Source organism: Euprymna scolopes, chromosome 7 (genome assembly GCF_053919585.1).
Source record: "Euprymna scolopes isolate OS-2025 chromosome 7, ASM5391958v1, whole genome shotgun sequence".
Classification (NCBI taxonomy): Eukaryota; Metazoa; Mollusca; class Cephalopoda; order Sepiida; family Sepiolidae; genus Euprymna; species Euprymna scolopes.
In genome coordinates, this window is record NC_136488.1 from 142,730,442 (window position 1) to 142,753,481 (window position 23,040).

General features: G+C 34.0%; 1 protein-coding gene across 7 annotated transcripts in view; it reads right to left on the reverse strand.

The window, feature by feature from the left end:
* LOC145280013 (uncharacterized) overlaps window positions 1-23,040 on the reverse strand; it is a 183,187-nt gene that overhangs the window by 82,552 nt on the left and 77,595 nt on the right. For 6 of the 7 annotated variants that reach the window (XM_080131648.1, XM_080131646.1, XM_080131647.1 and 3 more), the window contains 3 exons: window positions 19,149-19,368; window positions 15,918-16,016; window positions 9,482-9,588 (listed from right to left, as the gene is read on the reverse strand). In XM_080131648.1, coding sequence (XP_079987774.1) covers window positions 9,482-9,588; window positions 15,918-16,016; window positions 19,149-19,368 — 426 coding nt within the window. The remainder of the gene's footprint in view (window positions 1-9,481; window positions 9,589-15,917; window positions 16,017-19,148; window positions 19,369-23,040) is intronic. The other variant, XM_080131649.1, reaches the window with a different exon arrangement.

Here is a 23,040-nt window from a genome sequence, read left to right on the forward strand (position 1 = left end):
CAAAATGAGATAGCGGGATAAAACGAGACACCACAGATAACTGAAACAGAGAGAGAGAGAGAGAGAGAGAGAGAGAGAGAGAGAGAGAGAGAGAGCTCTTTCATGAGGAGTCTGATCAAGAGATCACGTGGTAACGCCTTGCCGCCAACGTCTCTCATTGTTTTATTCAGCCCGTACATCAAAAAGGGGTAAGTATTCAAAATATATCTATTTTGATCTGTGACGAACTGTACTCTGAGAGTGCAGAAAGCTGGGTAGCCTGTCAAGGGGACTGTAGGAAATGGGCACACTACGGCTGTGCAGGTCAAGACGAATGCAACAAGACACCAATCTTCATTTGTGAGCTCTGTGAAGACTGACTTATTCAGACCAAGATCCGCCTCGTTTTGCCCCAAACATGGGGAAAAACGGGACAATACAGTTAGCTGAATAAATCATCTGTATTTCTTTTGAAAATAATTTCTCATCTTTTTTTTGTTGTGGCATTGTTTTCCAATACTTTGAATGTTCAGTACACAGAATATGGTTTATATGTCAATGCTACCTTTGACTTGACAGTTCTTTTTCCCTTAAGTATCTCGTTTTGCCCCAGGTTCCCCTAATTTGATCAAGTATTTTTCTTTATTTAAGAAAATCAAATTTCACTCGGTCTTGATGAGGGACAAAAAATAGTAGTAGAATGAAATCAAGGGCAGAAAACTGACAAGGGCGGACAACTCATCGCTTTCATTTTTTTTTTTAAATAATGACGAAAAGAATACATAAAGGTAGAATTTAAAACAAAATAATTTATTAACATATCAATTTTTTATTTACAGACATATTTTTCAGATTATTTTCTGAAAAAAATGTCTGTTAATAAAAAATTAAGTGTACAATTAAGTGTTAATAAAAAATAAAGTGTACAAATTAAGACATTTTTAGAAGGGTCAGTTTATATCAGTTAAAGAGGCCAAATTAATCACTGATTACCTCCCCTTATTAACCTCTTCAGAAACAAATGGCTGTGACAATAAGTTATCGTTAAAATGCACTAAATTTGCTTTTCTTAAATAAAATAAATTACTTGATCAATTTTTGTGATTTTTGGACTATACCATCTTCATTTCATGACATGATAAAAATTTTCTTTTATTTCTGTTTATTGCTACTCGTGCAAATTTTGAATAAGCATCGTATTATTATTTTATTTAATGCACATAATATCCTTTATCTTTGTTTTGGGTGTCTTCTGTACTCATTTTCCATCATTTTTACCAACCTCGGTAAGTAACAAATGAAGTGTCCTGTTGCCAAACCACCTGAAATACCAAGCGCATAAAAGAAGCATAATCTCATCAATACCAAGCTTTTGATGAAGCGTGATTGATAGGACCCTTTTCTTCCAATTTGCAATGATACATCCATCCGACCTTGGCACGATCATAACACTGAAGCCATTGCAGAGTAAAAATGCCCATTTGTAGCTTATAATTGACTGGCAGGACTACTCAGCATTGCTTGGGTCAAAAGTGCAACTCCTATCCCTCTCTTTTTCCCCCTTCCCCGTCTTTTCCATCCCTCTTTCTTCTTTGTGAAGCCCATGTCTCTCTTTGGAGACACACACACACACACACACACACACACACACACACACACACACACACACACACACACACACACACTGGAGTTAGTCTAAGGGAAATGACTCTGTGAAAAACAAACAGAGTTATATCCCTTTAGTCAGTGGCTGTAAAAAAGACTGCATCATAATATTAAAAGATGTGTGTACATCTTGCTAACATTAAATGATATAAATGGCTATTTTACCCTCAAATAATATTTTCTTTCTTTTTTTTTTTTTTAGATATTATACATCCGGGGGTTATGCCAATTAAAAAAAAAATAACAACTTTGAGGGTGTTTGTTGTGTACTTTTCAAGTTTTAGCTTGACATTCAAACAGACATTTGTCCTTTATATAGATATAATTATTTATCAATACGATTTGACAAGAATACCGGATATCATCATAAGCATAACTAATGAGATCTTTTCTTCTAGTTTGTAGCAACACATCTGATTATTGGAGATCAGAAGTGGTCATAATTCATATCTCATTCCCACGCAACAAAGGCTGAAAAGGTTTTGTCTTGTATATTTAAAAAAAAAAATGTGCGTAGATGTAACGACTAGTAATTGCTTCCTGAACCTTCTCCACACAATACAACAATGAACAGTGATATCACATTCATGAAGGAATATCCAACAGTTGTCTCCCTTAATAGAAAGGAGATAACTGGACAAATAAAACAAAAAGAACTTTAAAGGTGACAATGACGATCCATTATTGGTCCCCCAACAAAAGGAGGGTGGACCTGTAAATTCACCCTTGTCCGTTCGTCCGTCAGTCTGCATTTTTCTCAATAACTATGCCTTGGAATTTTTTAAAATTTGCCACAAACATTAAACATGATATGAGTAAAAAACTAACAGAACAGATTTTCCGGGAAAACTCTTGCTGTCCCTTTAGGGGTCCCTTTCGGGTTAAAATGGTTAAAATTGACTCTTTCGTGCTTATTAAAAAAATTTGATGCCTTTGATTTTTATAAAACTTTCTGAAAAGTTGTAACTAACTGATTTCTATATAATTTTGTTTGTCTATACTTCACGATAACTTTTGGGTTTCCCCCAGGGTCTCTTTTAGGGCTAATAAAAACACTCCATTGTTGGAACTATTTTACCATATTTGTCCAAAATTTTCTATGTATGTCTATTTATTAGCAGTTTTGCATGATGCTGAATCCAAATTTAAATATGTTAAGGCCTTGGGGACTTTTGGGGCTAAATGGGGGGGGGGACAAATAATGGACTTAGTCATTTCTGTTTTTGCATGTGCAGAACTCAAATTTACATATGTTAAGGCCTAAAACTGCACCGTTTGTTCATTTTCACCAGGATTTGATGTCCACTGGGAACTTGGGAAGGGGGAATGCTGAACTTAGTCATTTTTTTTATGCCTTGTTCACTGTGCATTCACGGGGAATGTTTTGTTTTTTTTAAAATTCATTCCAAACGAGTCATATTGAAGAGATTAATAACAGCTTCAAACATTGTCCTTTATTATGTTTTATTTATATTATTAATAAGCATGGAAAAATATATTCACACAAGCGTGTGTTCACATCCAATTTACTTCACCATCTAAAGACTAATAAACTGTTTCATTGTGTTTCATTTACTTTATGCTTCTGTTTTTTTTTGTGGGGGGGGGGCATGGTTGGTTCTCAACTTGGTGGCCATTTTCACTTTTCACATTTCAGCATATGTGAGCTCGTCCTCTTCAGGTGCCTCATTTTGAACCTGGGAATATTTATGTGCAATTTATTTCAAACTGGACCGTTTATTTTAATCATGTATCCACTCATATAAAAGGAGTGACTCAGTAGCCCACATCCTCTTTCCCCTTTTTGGTTTAATCCCCAAAGCAATACCATCGTTGTCCATTGTTTCTAGTTTATATTTATATGTGATCTCCAACCTTCTTCAGGATCTTCATTTTGAACTTGGAAATATTTATGTGCAATTTATTTCAAACTGGACCGTTTATTTTAATCATGTATCCACTCATATAAAAGGAGTGACTCAGTAGCCCATCCTCTTTCCCCTTTTTGGTTTAATCCCCAAAGTAATACCATCGTTGTCCATTGTTTCTAGTTTATTTAAATCAGCTCTATCATATGTGCTTAATCTCTTCATCGAACCAACCAGTTCTGTTGACATAGCTTTACATATCTTGGTAAGTCTCTCTTTTAATATATCTGCATATTAGAAAGATTGACATTTGTGCATAATTTTTCTGTATTACTTTTTTTTTAGAAGTAAGGTTTTAATTCTCTTTTATTTCTGACACAGAATGAATAGAAACCCAATAATTCTTATAGTTATAAAACAAGAAGAGAACCAAAACAAAGTTCTGACAAGAAACCTTGTATTTATAAAGTGTTCTGAAAACAATTTGTCTATTTGTGTTGCTTTTAAGTACCGAATCTATTTCTCACTCCAAATTAAACATACACAGTTTTCTACCATTCTTGACAGTCAAAATAAAATAATGTTGAACAGATTTTAAGAGTTGGACCTAAATAGCATTTAAGCTGAAAAATCACTCTTTGATTCTAACTAACCAACTTTTGGTTCTATTGTTGTGCCATGTTATCCATATATCTATAAAAGTGAGAATGTGTGTGTGAGAACACTTCTCAACCTATATACTCAACGAATTTATGATCTACAGACTTGAAATTTGGTATATAGGTTATTCAGACTTGTGGAAAACCTTGTAATCGGTTTTCGTCCTTGAAAAAAAAGGGTTGCTAAGGGGTCAAAATTGAAAAATTGGTAAGTGGATGACATCGGATTTTTATCTGTTTGCTGATTTCTTCACGAGTGCACATGCATGAATTATTCATATTACAGATTCTTTATTTTAAGAATAAGTAGGTTTGAAAACACCTTTTAAAGATCGTGTGAAGCTGGCCTAATAGTTATTGTACTTGATTCACTGTCTTTAGATTTTGGTTTTGATTTCAGCTTGAATATTTTTTTTTTTTACTAACAAGGAATAAACTGTTTCGAACAAAAAAAAAATAATAATACTTACATGCACATGTCTCAGTTTCTGTATTAATTAAAATATAATATTTATGCATATTTTATGACTGGGCAACACCGGACGGTTTGGTAGTTTGTTATAAACTAACGCATTTTGCTACAATTCATTTTAAAAACTACTTATTCTAAGCAAGCATTTTTGTCCTCTTGGCTAGGATCAAAGTGTAGTACCTTTTATCCCACTTAAATTTAAACAAATTTGTACAGACATATGTTTATGAATAACATTTAAAAATTTCCAACACTTTGGGGATATTTTAATTAGGATGACCCCTACAGTAAATGCGGTATTGTGGTGACTGCAATGATTCTAACTAAAACTAAGATAGAAAAATATGTTACATTAGACAAAGGGTGACCCTATTTTCCTCACATTTTTGATGGCCTTGCACCTAATTTATTATATCTTTTGCAAATGAATAATTCAAAGCGTAGGACCTGTTCGTATACTAACTTTATCTGTTTTGTTCTCGTCAGTAAAGATAAAATCCTTTTAAACTGCAACAATTTCTATTTTTGTCCCAATCTAGAGTGCTCCTTTTTAGAGAGTTGCTTAGATGACAGTTCAGAACCTATCTGGTTGGTGACTCTCTTTTGAACTCTGTCCAATAGGGAGAGACTATTAGCAGATGTATCAGTTCAAATGGGACAACAATACTCCATACATTGGCGAATGGTGATCTTGTAGATGTACGGAATGCTTTCAGGCATAAGTAACTTTCTAGCACAGTAGAGAGAGCCCACCTTTTTCGCAGCAGCCTTAGTAATGCTCTCGGTGTATCTGTTTCAACTCATGTTCCCTGTGAATGTTAAGCATAGGAGTTTGAACGAAGTATTTTCAGGTAATGTATCATTAGCCATGGCTATTCGTGGTTGAGAAGGTTTCTTGTAATTATTAAAAGAAACGAACTTTAGTCTTAGCAGCCTTAAACGTTATCATCCATTTTATCCCAGGCAATGCCCGGGTCGGGACAGCTGGTATACAATAAAAGTAAGCGAAAACAATTTAGAATAACTACTCACAATGTGTTTAACGCATTAACTTAAGAATTTAAATCCTCTCTTGTATTTAAGTTTTATTAGATTAAATGTCATTATCATTAATTATAAGTGACTCGTGCAGCACGTAAACACATTTGTATTAGCGACACTAGCTAAAATATGCGACTATGCAGAAATATATATGATGAACGAACATATACTACACTGCCTTCTCGTGTCAAAAAGAAGAGATAATTCCTAAGACGGTACCATAACAACAGAACAGAACAGATACTACACTATGCTACACTCTAAGGAGTAATGCCTGAAAGGATAGCCTCATAACAACAGAAAAGATATTACACTACCTCCCTACTCCTTACTCCCTCCCTCTAAGAAAGAGGGAGATAATGCCTGGAAAGATGGTATTATAACTCGAATTGAGCACTGACATATAGTACATTCCATCCATCCATCCATAGCCTTGAGTCCCTGGAGGGGCATAGGCCATCCACAACTTTGTAGATTCTTTTTTAGCGGAGAGTTATTTTTTTCGGGATGAGAATGCTGGCTCCATGCACAACCTTCCCAGCACCTAGCCTTCCTAAATGGTCACCCATCTGGTACTGGACAGGCCCAACGTTGCTTAACTTTGGTGATCTGGCAAGAACCGGTATGTCAACGTGATTGTGCTGTACTTATATTAGTCTGAAATAATATAGTAAACTGAACTGAATATTAAAAGATAGTGCAATAGCAATAGTATAGTATCGGCTTCAGACATACAGACACAAAATCTATATTAGTAATAAGGAGTACGCTATTACATTAAGAGAAGTAATTACATGGTTTCAGGTTTAGACAGACAGATATCAAATCTCCATTAGTAATAGATGTTTCACACTGTTGTGTTCATCTGGGTTGTTTTTTTTTGTTTTTTGTTTTTTTTTTAATTACATTTTCACCCCAAACAAGGCACATTGCCACTTTGTTGTAGGGGGTTACTATCAGGAACTTATGCATCAGGGGTACTGTGTAGGGAGTTGGGCAGCAAGATGTTGGTTCACGTTACACTTGAACTTCTGCATGTCAGTACAGTTGGGGAAGCAGGAACCCGGAAGGGAATTCCAAAGTCTAGCTGTTCTGGGGAAGAAACTACTAGAGTAGAAAGCTCTCTTACATCTAGGGATCTCTACTGAGGTTATTGTTGTTGTTGTTGTTGTTGTTATTGTGTTCGTTTCGGCCGTTGTAGTCTCCTGCCTTCTTCAGGTGCATTTTGTTGTGATTGGTGAACTGTCCAACTATTTAGAACTCAACCTGGGGTAGGCCGCTCATATTCTGAATTTCCTATATCTCTTAATGTTTTCTTATGTCCCCTCAACAGGGATTGAACTCACTCACTCTGGGATATCTCTTAATCATTTTGCCGACAACAGACCTGAGCACCCTTTTTTGATCTTAATTGTGTTCCTGCACTTGTGGAGATGCCTACAAAGTTAGAAAACAGCACAGCTTCCAATGACTTTTATTTATTCATTTACATTTTTAGTAATATGTCACCACTTACCAAGGCCAAAAGCCACTCAAGAATAAGTGTTACGAATGAAGAATATTACGTTAGGATTGAGAATGATGGATTTAATGAAGTGTTTACTTCTCTCCCACTGCAAGAATTGTGACACCAGAGTTGGAAAGTAGGATTGAGAAGTCAGCGCCCCCGAGGAGAGCCACTCTAACCTGCAAAAAGTGCCTGGGCAGCCCCGTCGACATTCCCCGGTGAGAGTGCCTCAGGTGATTAGCAATAAACCAACCCCATCTCAAAGAGAGAAGGCAAAGGAGGGTGGATCTCTTAGAACTGTAAAGAACTTAACACCCACCGCAGATCAACAGGGACCAGGTTATTACAGGAATGGTCTAATTTTTGTGGATTGGGGGGGGGGGCCTGAATAAAATCCTTGGCCGTGTGAGAATGATGAATTGAATGAACAAAGTTTGATGGTTTATAACGAGTGTTTTTGTTGCCATTGGATTTGTAGTTGAAGCTTGTAAGAAACATTTGGTACTTATGCATTTATTGTACCATGCTGAAGTAATAACGTTATTATTTAGAAAGCCATTCTTAACATAGGGTGGGAGATGTTTTTTAACTATTCTGAAAAGGTCAAAATCGGATTGTTCCTTCTTTAATGAGGTTTTTTAGATTGTTGATTATCGATACTATCAAAGACATTCCAACACAAAGCCTATCTAAGAACACTGCCAGGCACATAAAGTACCTTTGTGTGGAATTTCATAAAAATGGGCTCAGCCGTTTTTGAGTCCATAGGAAATAAACTCACACACAATGATAGACACAAAGTTCCTTTTATATAATAGTAGATCTATGTCATCTCTCATGCACCCTTTATTTTATATGTGCTACAATTACATGTACTTTTGATAAGTTGTAGTGCACCTCCAGAGCACTGTATACCATGATTTCATTATCATTATTATTTTGTGAAATAAAAATTAATGTTCAAATGGAATAACAATTTTTTTTTATTCAGACAAAACCACAAGGGTACTTCATAGTCCTGCTGCTGCCATAGCTTACCATATGGCCAACAGATGCCTTTGTTTGTTTAAAATTGTCGAATTTTTTAGTGTTACTATAAAATTGTCGAATTTTGGATTCAATCAGTTCGCCGTTGTCTCTGTTATGAACCTGCGTTTGATTCTTTGCCGCCATCTTTGTTACTGGGAATTACTTAACACTCAGGATCAGAACTGCACTGATTCTTCACCGCCATCTTTGTTCAACATAATGTCTCAACACTTAACAGAAGAAATACCATACACATTTAGTGACACGTACATACATCAGGATGAACCTTTCGTCACATATCGCTGTATGGTGATATGGTTCATCATTATACAACATACACCCTTATCACAGTATGATGTTGGTACCTAATTACACAACATATCTCATGTGTGGCATTACACAATGTATCTCATGTGTGGCATTACACAACATATCTCATGTGTGGCATTACACAACATATCTCATGTGTGGCATTACACAACATATCTCATGTGTGGCATTACACAACAGTATTATACATCCATTGTATTAGTTTCATAATTTCTTTTCATTCCACCCCCCCCCCCAAAAAAAGTTGAAATACACTTAATGCTTTGCTTTTTTCTTTTTCTCTTTTTAAGTTTCTAGCAATCTCTTATGGTTTATAGACATAGCAAGTGTATAATTATTGGGTTGGAGGTGTTGATGAATTTTTATTAAGGTGAAATTGAATTTTTCGGCAAAACGGTAAATTCAGCAAATCCAATCATATTGGAAAATCTATGTCACACTCAATGGCAAGCAGAGGAGAGGAGTGATAAGGCGGTTGTCCGAGCATCCAAATTAGATAGGAGGTGGGTGTATCTAATTATATTCAAACGATTTATCTTTCTCATAATATTTCTCAGTACTAGGACTTATACTTAAGCCTTTGAGGATACAATCCAGGAATTGGCCTCCGGGCATCACTAGGGTATAACTATACCACTAGTTGCACTTGTAGTAGTATTTATCATCATTGAGAAAATTGATTTCATTCATTAAGGCAATGAAGCAGATAGTATACACTTATGGGACTTACTTCTTTTAACAGCTGCTTAACTGATATTCTCAAGTTTCATGGCAACAAGGTTAATGGCAACATTAAAGTCAAGGTTAAGTGGAGCTGACTGCTCAGACAATGGATAAATTCAATTTTAGAGATGGGAATGTCAGTATTTAATTATTGGAATGGCAGCTTTTGATTAAAAGAATTAAAAACTGCGTCCGAAGTTTATTTTACCTGTGTCCTTCATATCCAAGATTTGATGGCGTTTCTCTTGGTGGAGGAGGAGGCGGAGGCGGAGGCAGAGGCTCATAATTTCTTGTTTTGGGATAATAGACTGGGGCCTAAACAATTAAAGATAGAGGGAGAAAATATATTAACGTATGAATGGAAAAATCATAAATGAAGTTTTAGAATGTAGAGATAAGATAAACAATGAAGGAAAATCAATAATTATTACATTTGTTGGATGCTGCAGTTGAGGGAGTGGACGAGTTGTCTGCCCCTTAACCGATGGAGTTGAAGAGCCGGAAGAGCAGAGATGACTTTCACTTCTTGTCCTGTTCTCTAACTTTTTCTCTTCGCCAGTAAATAAAGTAATACACAAAAAGGTTTTAAGTTAGGGAGAGACTTTATTCCCGAACGTACAAACAAAACATAAACTAATGAAAATGAGGAAAAAAAACCAAATGAGAAGGGCAAATAACTCTGTCACACTCAATGTGCTTGTTTCTTAATACTGGATTTCAGCTAAGATGGACATACATTCAGCTGATCGGTGTCTAGATCATTAGAGATGCCTTTCCCTCTAGCGGGAATACTTAAAGTAACCATGGTTCGCTGATTTCATTTTCCATTAAACAATAATAAACAATGTGAACTATAAAAGCGGGTGACCTTGTTTTTGTGAAGGCATTTCTTTTCAAATCAACAAAAAACGGTCTTAATCCAAGATGGCAGACTGGCAGAAACTGTTACTATTAGACAATCAGAGACAATCACCATCATAACCATCATCAGACAAGACTAGAGTTCAATCAAAGCAAGTGACTAACCCACGCCTTGGTTAACTGTGCTATGCAACGCATCTTCTTTTTTTTTCTTTTTTTTTTTGCTATTTTTTACAAAACCAAAAGGACTTATTTGAGCTATTAAGATACTAGCAGAGAGACCCGACGTTGTCTGGGATTGAATGATGATTAACAAATGTTTCACACTCCCATATTTTTATTGTCATCAAAATCAACGAAATCACCCGTTTTTCAATCAAATCAGTTGATTGCCTGCTCCAGTTAGGGACCCATTGCGGTGCACTGAGAGGAAGCGCCACATGCCTTCCTGCAGTGATTTAGTCAACAATACATTGTAGTCTACATTGCACTGTAGAGAACCTATTTTGGTTTAATTGTGCTTTAAACAGAAACATTCATTTCAAACGTGGCTCTACTGTTGATTTTATATGTCAAGCCTTTCTGCTTGTGTGGTGATAAAACTTCTCAAATGCACTTGTGATATTAGCCTGTATAAAAGTCTTAACTTTAGTCGAAATCGCCTGTTCCTTCTTTTATCGGATTTTTTTGATTATCGATACTTATAGAAGACATTCTTTCCCTGATTCCTGAACCTGACATGTCAAATAGATCTGCTGTCTCTTTTGTGAGTAGTTTCTTCTATTACAACGTCTCTCTTAGTATTGTTCTGATTTTAGCTGTGATGGTCCTCTTCAGTTCAAGGATAGTTTAGGTATTTCTTGGATAGACATTAACTTTGAGATAATCCCACAGATAAAAGTTTTGGGAGATTAGGGTCTGGTGAGTGTGAGATCTATTGAGAATCACACCTCATACAGATGAGAGGATCACAAAAGTATTTCTACATATTATTGATTGGCGATAAAACAAAGACTGTTGGGCATACATGGCTGAAACTTGATGGACAAGTCAAGAATAGACTGAAGTTAATTTACACTAATTATGGTTGTAATGTTTATCTTTCTCTCCCATGGTAGGAAGATGTGACACACGATCGGAAAAGTAGGAATTGAAAAACCAACACCCTAGTTGAAGAACACTCTGGCCTGCAAAAAATGCCTGGACAGCCCCATCGATATTTCTTGGTAGAGGCACTTTAGGCAATTGGTAATAAACTAATCTGTCCTCAAAGGATAAGAAGGAAGGGTGGACCTTCTAGAACTGCGCAGGACACAGGATCATGCAAAGAAAAAGACACTTCATTGACCTCTGATGGTTTTGGGACTGAGGAAAAATACCAGGCTATAGCAGAGATTATTAATTTTACTAATGACTAGCATGCCATCTGACGTTGCCTAATCATAAAATATGCTTAAATATAATATTTTAATTTATACAGATTTCATATTTATTATTACAGAGCCATTTCTCTATTGATTATTATATTGTACTTAATATATAGTAATGATTTCAAGAATTTTACAAAGAAATATGAATTGGGTACCATCAGTTAGAACCGAAACCAAACGGCATTGAATTTGACGATTCTTTAAAATTGTGCAGGCGCCTTATCTAGATTTAAATATGATTTTCATAATATATAAACCTCACTATGTGTGTGTGTGTGTGTGTGTGTGTGTGTGTTTCCGTTTTTCAAATTGTATCTCCTCCTAGACGAATGATTGTTGGACGGTGTGCAATAGCTCAAAAGATTGCCTTTTTGGTGCAGAATTTTATTAGAGGTGTTTAATCAATTAAAATAATTGCCAAGGGCTTCAAAAAGGGTTAAAACTTGAAAGGAATGACACCTTGACGAGCGTAGCACAATGGCGTCATTCTGCGCATGCGTACATCGAGTAAACGAGAAATCTATTTATTTAAATATTTCACAACTTTCTTAAAGCGGTTGTCCCTTTGATGTAGCGGATATCGTGACCGATTACTAGCACAAGTGTTGCGGTTTCAATCTCCATAATTTCCTTTTTTTTTTTCACACATTTCGATATTCTTGATTTTTAAATGTTATGTAATAAATACACAAGAACACTTTTATAAAAAAAAATGCAGGAGAATGTTTTTGATTTACATAACAAAAATGTCATATTCAAAATATATATGATATATCGACTTATTTATTACATTCCAAAATCATGTAAATAGATCAAGTAATGGCGTTTGTATCGGATTTACTCCTAAACTAATTAACTGATCATTATGAATATTAATTAAGTGTATATGTTTATATATTTTTATGCCTTGGATTCACTCCTAAACTATTTGACAGATCGTTATGAATTCTAAATATGTTTATATGATTATATATTTGTATGTATTGGACCCACTCCTAAACTACTTAACCGATCATTATGAATTTTAATTATGTTTATATGTTTATATATTTTAATATATTGGATTCACTCAAACTAATTAACCGATCATTATTAATTATGTGTATATGATTGTATATTTGTATGTATTGGATCCACTCCTAAACTAATTAACCGATCATTATGAATTTTAATTATGTGTATATGTTTATATATTTTTATGTATTGGATTCACTCCTAAACTAATTAACCGATCATTATGAATTTTAATTATGTGTATATGTTTATATATTTTTATGTATTGGATTCACTCCTAAACTAATTAACCGATCATTATGAATTTTAATTATGTGTATATGTTTATATATTTTTATGTATTGGATTCACTCCTAAACTAATTAACCGATCATTATGAATTTTAATTATGTGTATATGTTTATATATTTTTATGTATTGGATTCACTCCTAAACTAATTAACCGATCATTATGAATTTTAATTATGTGTATATGATTATATATTTGTATGTATTGGATCCACTCCTAAACTAATTAACCGATCATTATGAATTTTAATTATGTGTATATGCTTATATATTTTTATGTATTGGATTCCCTCCTAAACTAATTAACCGATCATTATGAATTTTAATTATGTGTATATGTTTATATATTTTTATGTATTGGATTTACTCCTAAACTAATTAACCGCTCATTATGAATGACTAGTATGCGTATATGATTATATATTTTTATGTATTGGATTCACTCCTATACTAATTAACTGATCATTATAAATTGAATGTATTATATATGTTTGTATATTTGTATAGATGGCATATTCCAAAAATCACATACAATGATCACTTACTTTTTAATGTATTTATGTGTACAAGAAATTCTATCAAAGTAATAAGGTACTTATGTAATATAGTACTCATATGAAAAAAACAAATAAAATATTACCTGTGAAATACATAAAAGTTTTTAAAACCATAGATACGGGCAAAATTCAGCGGGCAAAAATAGGGGGAACCTAGTTTTGAAAGCCGATTTATCATAAATTTTTTTTGTATGTTTCCGACTACTTTTTGATTGTATTTGAAAGATTAAGGACTAAAGTTAATTTCCTAAAGGAAAAAAATATTTGTACACGTGAAAAAAAAAATTATGAAAATGTTTTCACAGCAAGCTAACCAATTCAGCTAAATTTTAAAGTTAAATAAATTCATTGTAAAAATCCTTTAAAAGATAAATATTAGTTTTCTGGGTCTATTTCAAAGATAATTAGTAAAGTAAAGTCCTAAGATACTGAATTAAATAAAAAAAAAAAACACCTTGTTTATACAAAATACATTATCATTTTTTAATTTAATTATTTTTTATGTTCCCGTTTTTAAATTAATTTTTGTTTAAATTATTGTTTGAGATTATATAAAAATTATGTTACACTGAAAGTTTCACATTCTTGCGAACAAGGAAATTATTAAAATTTTGCAAATAAAAATTATGCGAAATCTGTAATTTAAAAAAAAAGTAGAAATATTTTTGCTATTATAATTCTTTTGTGTGAAAATATTAAATAAACAATGCTTAATTCAATGGTAATATCGGTAGTTCGAGAAATTCATTTTTCTTCGAGTTATATCGAATTCATTAATACGGACTTTAGGGCTTTTTTTGTAATGTTCCTGTAAAAATTCTTTTTTTTATTGTTACAAATTACGACACTTTATTTATATAAAAAAAAGCAAAAATAAATTCTTTCGTTTTTTATTTACTACTGAAAACCATAACTTTAGTAAAAGTATTTTTTGTTTAAACAAAATAATACATTTCCACTAAGATTTAAATAAAAATACTTAGTTCATTATATTCCGCAATCATTATTTGATAAATTCTGAAAATTTCATTAAAATTAGTTAATTCTCTGATTTTTGATGAATTTTTAAGTAAAGGGAGGGGTTAAAATGTCTATACATTTTGAGCATCGGCATTCATTTTGCCCGTACCTATAAAACCAAAAATCACGTTTAATATTCGAGTAGTATGGCTTACATATGAGAAATAAGGTGCTTCTTCACTATAGCACCCAGATAAAAAAACAAATTCTTACTCTAGTCGCACAGAAAATTTAGCAGAACAGAAAATTGCATAAACGTATCGGGTTCTTTCATTTTTAAATTAAAAAAAGGTACTTGTACAGTATCCTATCCAAGAAATAAAGTACTTCTACAGTATATACCCATATGAAAAACAAAGAAAATCTTACCTGTGACGGCCATAAAAGTAATTCAAACCGAAAATCATGAGTAGTATGACATATAAGAAATAAGGTGCTTCTTTAATATAGCACTCTAATATAAAAATAAACTCTCACCTGTGACATATGGAAAAGTTTGCACAACAGAAAATTATGTAAAATCATTGAGTAGTTTCATCTATATATTACCTAAGAAATGAGGTACTTGTGCAGTATAGTACTCATATGAAAAAACAAAAATATCCTACCTCTGACGTGCATAAAAGTCATTAAAACCGAAAATCACGTTATATATATTCGAGTAGCATGACTTTTAAATGAGAAATAAGGTGCTTCTTCACTATAGCACCTGGATGAAAAAACAAATTCTTACTCTAGATGCACAAAAAATTTAGCACAACAGAAAATTATTCAAAAGTATCGAGTTCTTTCATTTTTAAATGAGAAAAACAAGGTACTTCTACAGTATCCTACCTAGGAAATAAGGTACTTATACAGTGAAATACTCATCTGAAAAACTAAGAAATTCTGATCTGTGACGTACATGAGTTATAAAAATAAAAAATCATGTAATATATTCGAGTAGTATGACATTTATATAAAAAAAATCCGGTGCTCCTTCACTATAGCACTCTGATGTAAAAACAAACAAACTCTTACTTGTGACATACAGAAAATTTAGCACAACAGAAAATTAAGAAATTTCAAGTAAATACACTACCTGTGGAACTCTGTTCAGTCTGCCTGCTTCCCATCGGACTACAACTTGGATGTCTTCAAGTCCAACGTTAACAAATTCCTAATGAACCGCCCCCTTAAGTAAACACTTCATCAAATTTCCACACTAACGCAATGTACTTGCAATAACCCTTATCCCTGAGTAGCTTCCGGGCTTTGATAAGTGGTGATCACTGTGTAAAAAAAAAAAAAAAAAAAAAAAAACTACCGGACAACGCCGAGTAGGTACAGCTAGTATAGTTATAAAAAAAAACATGCGAGACTAGAGGGGAGAATCATATTGTATATGAAAAGAGATTGTTACAATTTTATTTGATTTTTATTAATTTTACACACAAATACAAGCCAAATGTTTCTCTGGATATTTATGACTTACTTGATGAACTGGATTGTATGAATTTTTATTAATTACTTCCAGTGGATCTGGTATTGAATCATTGGTGGAGATTTGATAATAAAACTCAGCTTTCCAAAACTAGAAGAAAAAAAAAAAAAAAAAATTCAATCCTAATTTGTTTTGTCAAGAGTATAATTGAATTTTTTTGTTTTGTGGGGTACACTTTCTGCTGCTTATTTATATTTATACGTAAGATACCGGCAGTTCAAAATGAGATAACAGGAAAACTTATGAATATACTTTTCAGCAAAAATTATGCAGAATAAATGAGTAAAATTTTAATAAAAAAATTAAATTTGTCATTCAGAGTCCACAAACTCCAAATGACATTCACATCAAACCAGCGTACCATAGAAAATTATCTCCCTTCTAAAATAAAGACGACAATAGAGAACTCAAAGACATAGTCGACGACATATCAACCTCTTGATGTAAAAGGGATGTGCTCATCGTTAATATTGTGTTTAACATCCGGGGAGTTAGTTACCATGCCCATGACGTAACAACCCTTTTATAAACGTCCTCATGACTAGGGCTATGACAACAGAATATTCTTTTCATCATTTTGACTCTCGAGTATATATCAGTTTAATATCTTATTTGTTTTTAGGTAGAGTGATGTGGTTCTCAATTGATTAACTGTGTCAAATATATACTCGGGGGTCAAAACAATGATAAGAATATTCTCTTGTCATAGCCCTAGTAATAAAATACTTTGTGATTTGTCTTTTCTTTGATTCTCTAACTAAGCGCTTATCTATCTATCTATCTATCTATCTATCTATCTATCTCTCTCTCTCTCTATATATATATATATATATATATATATATATATACACACACTTATTTATTGTTAAATAAACATGTTTACATCCCGCTGCTACAAACAGCCATTTGTTTCGATCAAACAACAGATATCATCAGGCAGCGACTTGACTATTCAAATGTTCAATGAATAATCTATTCATTGAACATTTGAATAGTCAAGTCGCTGCCTGATGATATCTGTTGTTTGATTGAAACAAATGGCTGTTTGTAGCAGCGGGATGTAAACATGTTTATTTAACAATAAATAAGTATTATTAGTTCTTTTTATTGAGCACTATCTAACAACCTCGTTGAATTCATTAGGTTATTACTTTTGAATAACAAAAACCCGAGTATATATATATATATATATATATATATATATATATATATATATATATATATATATATATAGAGAGAGAGAGAGAGAGAGAGAGTATTTATTTAAGTATTAGAAGAGGTGTTCCAACAGTGACGCCTCCTATTTTTTATTCTGCCTGAATGAATCAGAGAGGATTGCAAATTACATTGTTATGATAATATGTCGGATATATACTCAAGTCAAAACAATGATAAGAATATTTTCTTGTCATAGCCCTAGTAATAAAATACTTTGTGATTTGTCTTTTCTTTGATTCTCTAACTAAGCGCTTATCTCTCCCTCTCTCTCTCTCTCTCTATATATATATATATATATATATATATATATATATATATATAGTAAGTTATGAAAATATATATCGAAGTTAATTGCCAAATGTATTTTCATAACTTACTACCTAGCTCTATGTATGTATTGAGTACTGTTGAAGTAAATGCTGAAAATTTATGCATAAAATTATATCTTTGTATATTAATTTATGTGATTAAATTAAATAGACATAGACATTGGCATACAATTCTTGAGCCCTTTCATGCAGGCTCGTCCCCCCCCCACATATATATATATATATATATATATATATATATATATATATATATATATATATATATATGTGTGTGTGTGTGTGTGTCTGTGTGTCTGTGGATGATGATTTAAGTCCCCTTTCCTTGTGTAGGGCACTATCATAACTAGGGCTGACAAGAGAATATTATTTTCATCATTTTGACTCTCGAGTATATATCAGTTAATATCTTATATGTTTTTATATAGAGTGATGTGGTTCTCGATTGATTAACTGTGTCTAACTGTGTCGGATATTCTCTTGTCATAGTCCTACTCATGGCTTGGACAAACTAAAATACTCTCAACAGCCAGCGATAGTAACACAGCCAGACAAAGTATAGCTGAGTTAATAAGTAGCCACGGTCCGTGTAAATGAGATGACAAATAAAATGGATCAAAAGTTAAAAACACAAATAATCATTTAAGTATTAGAAGAGGTGTTCCAACAGTAACGCCTCCTATTTTTTTTATTCTGCCTGAATGAATCAGAGAGGATTGCAAATTACATTGTTATGATAACTGAACTTATGCATTCATGACCTGAAAGTTTCATTTCTCTGTTGCAGGTATTGACAGTGTAAGACTCTAAGAAATCAACTCCTGTTAAAACAACCCCTGTCATGGACGTGCATTAGAAGCAGAAATGTGTCATTGAATTTATCCATGCAGAAAAAAATTGAACCGACCAACATTCACCGGCGCCTGTTGAACGTTTATGAAGGCGATGTCAGCACAGTTGGAGATGGGTTCGTCGATTTCAGAGTGGCGACAGAGATGCGCATGACAAATGTGCGCTCAAGACTTTTACGACCGAGGCATAGTGCATAGTTCATCATTGGTAAAAGTGCATTGAGAATACGGTGACTATATAGAAAAATAAATTTTGGGGCACAAAATGTCACTCGTTTTAATGTTACCACTCCCACCTTCATAGATCTTTAAAATGTGCATAGATAATTTGATTATTGGAATTATTCAGACTATGGTTCTCATCTTGGGTGTTATTCTTAAGACGTTTCGCCCGATGTAGCCTTCGACCTTCTTCAGGTGCATAATGTAGTCCATCTGATAGAAGCTTGAAAAGATTCCACATATACTTCACTAATAAATGTAATAATATTTCCATGTGACTGCGTAAAGATAGCGTTAGTATGGTCAAATTCCACATGATGTTAAAAATTAAATAGAGTGGAATTTCCAATATAGAAGTCGTTTGAACTATGAGTCCCGGCAATAACATCACAGAGACAGGAAGTCGCTAGTGTAATGTGGCAAATGAGTAAGGAAGACCTTTCCCTTTTCACTGAATCCCCAGAGAGAGAGAGAGAGAGAGAGAGAGAGAGAGAGAGAGAGAGAGAGAGAGCAGTTGGTTTTTTTTAATGCGCATACATGTTTACTCTAAAGAAAGAATTGAAAAAATATATTGATAGTATTTTAAAAGACATTTTGAAAATTACCTGTGGTACGGCATCAAATTGTGATTTGGACAGTCTTGCGATGACTGGAAAGATTTTCAAAGGAACAAAGAATTTGCCAATCAACGGCTGAAGATGAACGTCTAACACATTGATTTTGGTCCAGGCTTGCGTTTGGAAATATTCCTGGGATGACTCGCTACTAACATTCTTATGAACTTGTATTTCGACCACAAGACAAAGATTTGGACATTGAAGATAACTGGATAAAATAAAAGAGAAAAAAAATGCATACTTTGCAATAACATCGACGTACTTGATACTGCAGACAATGCAAAGAGCACATTTGTTGGTAATTAGGCAAAATAAAATCACCCCTTCTCAGGTACATGGTATCATAAAAAAACCTAGACACCTCAAAAGCATGTGGACCCAATCTCATCTCAGCTGTGCTATTAAAAAAAATGCTCCGCTGAGGTTGCTCCAGTTCTCTCCAAACTTTTCAACAAATGTCTTCACGAATCTTGCTTTCCTGTTTGCGCTAAAACTGCTTCTGTGGTACCAGTTTTCAAGAATTCTGGCGAAAGAACTGACCCATTAAATTATCGCCCCATTAGCTTTCTCCTGCTTTTCGCTAAAATGTTTGAGTCCTTAATTAATCAAGCTCTAGTCCATCACTTTACAGCTGCTAAACTCCTGACCGGCAAACCATATGGATTTAGGCAAGCCCATTCCACAGCAGATATCCTAACTGTAATCTCTGAACGTATATATCATTCACTAGACAAAACAGGAGAGGGTAGTACGGTAGCCCTCGATATATCTAAGGCTTCTGACAGGGTATGGGACGATGGTCTTCTTAGGAAAATTAGATCATATTGTATCACTGGAAGAATACACAATATAATTAAATCCTTCTTAAGTAAGAGAAAAATCCAGGTTGTCCTAGACGGTCGTACATCTAAACAATATGATATAAATGTGGAAGTACCTCAGGCGTCTATCCTTGGACCTTTATTATTCCTGATATTCATAAATGACCTCCCTGATAAAATTGTTTCTGAGATGGGTATATTTGCTGATGACACCACTCTCTATAATAGGCACGAGGGGAAAACAAATGAATACATATCTAAGGAAATGGCAGAAACACGAGGATGACCTCAAATCTGTCGTGGAATGGGGACAAAAATGGATGGTCACATTCAATGCTGCAAAGACTAAGCTTGTTTCCTTCAATAATTACAAGAAACCTTCTCTACCACCAATAGCAATGGCCAAGAACACATTACCCGAAAGTACTTCCTTTAAAATCCTCGGCCTAACGTTTACAGGGAACATGAACTGGAATAGATACATTGATATTATTGCCAAGGCTGCTGCAAAGAAGGTGGCCTCTCTCTACCGTGCTAGAAAACTACTTCTGCGTGAAAGTATCCTGTACCTCTATAAGGCCACCATTTGCCCATGTATGGAGGACTGTTGTCACATTTGGGCTGGTGCATCTACTACTTGTCTCTTACTCCTGGAAAAGGTCCAAAAGATAGTCGCTAACCTAATAGGTCCTGAACTGTCATCTAGGCTTCAGCCTTTGTCCCATCGACGAAATGTTGCATCCCTCTGCCTGTTCTACAAGTATTTTAATGATGAATGCTCTGATGAACTACAAGCACTTGTACCCCCTTGGTGTGAATACCCCCAACAAACCCGACAAGCAGCTAAATCCCACCCCTTCACAGTAGAAATCCCTAGGTATAAGAAGGCATCCTACTCCAATAGTTTCTTCCTAAGAACTGCAAGACTTTGGAACTCCCTTCCGAAATTCTGCTTTCCCAACTGTACTGACATGCAGAAGTTCAAGTATAGTGTGAACAGACATCTTGCTACTCATCTCCCTTCACAATACCCCTACGTAGTAGCCCCCTACTTCAAAGGGGCACTGTGCCTTGTTTGGGGTGAAAATTGAATAAAATAAATAAATAAATAAATAAAAATAAAAGCCCTAACATCATCAGAATATTCTGGGTGATTTACATAAAACACCGGAAGGTGCCAAAATGCTGAGCAAATAGAATCACAGCAGCAAACGTCATTTAATAAAACATTTATTTGCTATTATTTGTTTATTATATAAAATAATAAAAAGATATTTCATTATTAATAATTAATAATATTTGATTTAAACAAAAAATCTTTAAAAAGAGATCATATAAAAAATTCAAATTTTTGTTTGTTTCCAGTTGTTTGTTATTAAAAAAAATCAATATTTATTCATGAAACTTACCTTACAATGAATGTTTTTTTTTTCGTGATTTGATTTTGAATTTTCCTAAAGTTTTGTATAAATTGTCCAATTCATTGTAGTTTTAATTTTTAAAATTTTTCTAAAGTTTCGTAACAAATTGTCCAAGTTATTGTATTTTTAAGTTCCTAAATTTTCTTAAAGTTTCGTAAAAAATTGTCTAATTCATAGTATTTTTTTTTTGTAGTTTTTTAGTTTCGTAAAAATTGTCCAATTCATTGTATTTTCAATTTTTAAAATTTTCTTAAAGTTTCGTAAAAAAAAATGTCCACTTCATTGTATTTTCTAGGTAATAACAAAAAAAAAAAAATATTATTTTAATTTTTAAAATTGACTTTTCATTGAATTATCTTCGTAATAACAAAAATAATATATTTTTCATTAAAAAAATTATCCAGCGTTTGCGCCCCCCCCCCCACAAAAAAAACTCTTTTGTTTGATACTTTCTAACCCTAACCCCCCCCACACACACACACACAAAAACTCTTTTGTTTGATACTTTCTAATGTTTTACATGAACTGCCTGAAAAATTATTTTTATAACACGGTGCCTATTCTGCATAATAACCCATTTATTAAGCCAAATGCTCAGTTTCACTAATGAAATACCCAAATCACCTAAATCATTAAAAGTAGAAAGTAAATTACTTTCAACAACCTCAGAACTCTTACTTCCTTTCAATTTCATCCTTTCAGTACTTACATTACGTAAGCGATGTTTGTTTTTTTTTTTATTACATTTTCACCCCAAACAAGGCAAATTGCCACTTTGGTGTAGGGGGCTACTATCAGGGGCAACAACTACTGGGGTACTAATGTAGGGATTTGGGCAGCAAGATGTCGGTTCACGTTACACTTCTGCACGTCAGTACTGTTGGGGAAGCAGGGACCTAGAATGGAATTCCAGAGTCTAGCGGTTCTGGGGAAAAAACTATTGGAGTAAAAAGATCTTTTACATCTAGGGATCTCTACAGTGTGGGAGTGGGATTTAGCAGCCTGTCGGGTTTGTCGAGGGTGCTCACGTCGTGGGGGCACAAGTGATTGCAGTTCGTCAGAGCATTCACCACTAAAATACTTGCAGAAAAGGCAGAGGGATGTAACATTTCGTCGATGGGACAGAGGCTGAAGCTTAGATGCCAGTTCAGGACCTATCAGGTTTGCGACTCTCTTTTGAACCTTGTCAAGGAGCGAGAGACTAGTAGCAGATCCACCAGCCCAGATGTGACAGCAATACTCCATACATGGGCGAATGGTGGCCTTATAGAGGTACAGGATACTTTCGGGTGTTAGTAGTTGTCTAGCACGGTAGAGAGAGCCCACCTTTCTTGCAGCGGCCCTGGCAATGCCTTCAATGGATAAAGGGGGAAGAACTGCTGCTTTCTGGGTCGTCTGTTATGTAGATGGTTGTATGTGGAGATTTTCTGTCCTTCCATGATTATCATCATTCAACTGCTAAGCTATCCATGTTATTAACTCTTATCCTTGAGTATTTTTGGCCTTGATAAATGGTGACTCATTAATAGCAAAAAATGCTCCAAATTGACATCAATGCCAAAAATCACAAGTATGGTTGCAGAGAGAATCACGGAACCGTGTGACAATCCAAAGGTTTCGACATCCCTGTCTTTGTTG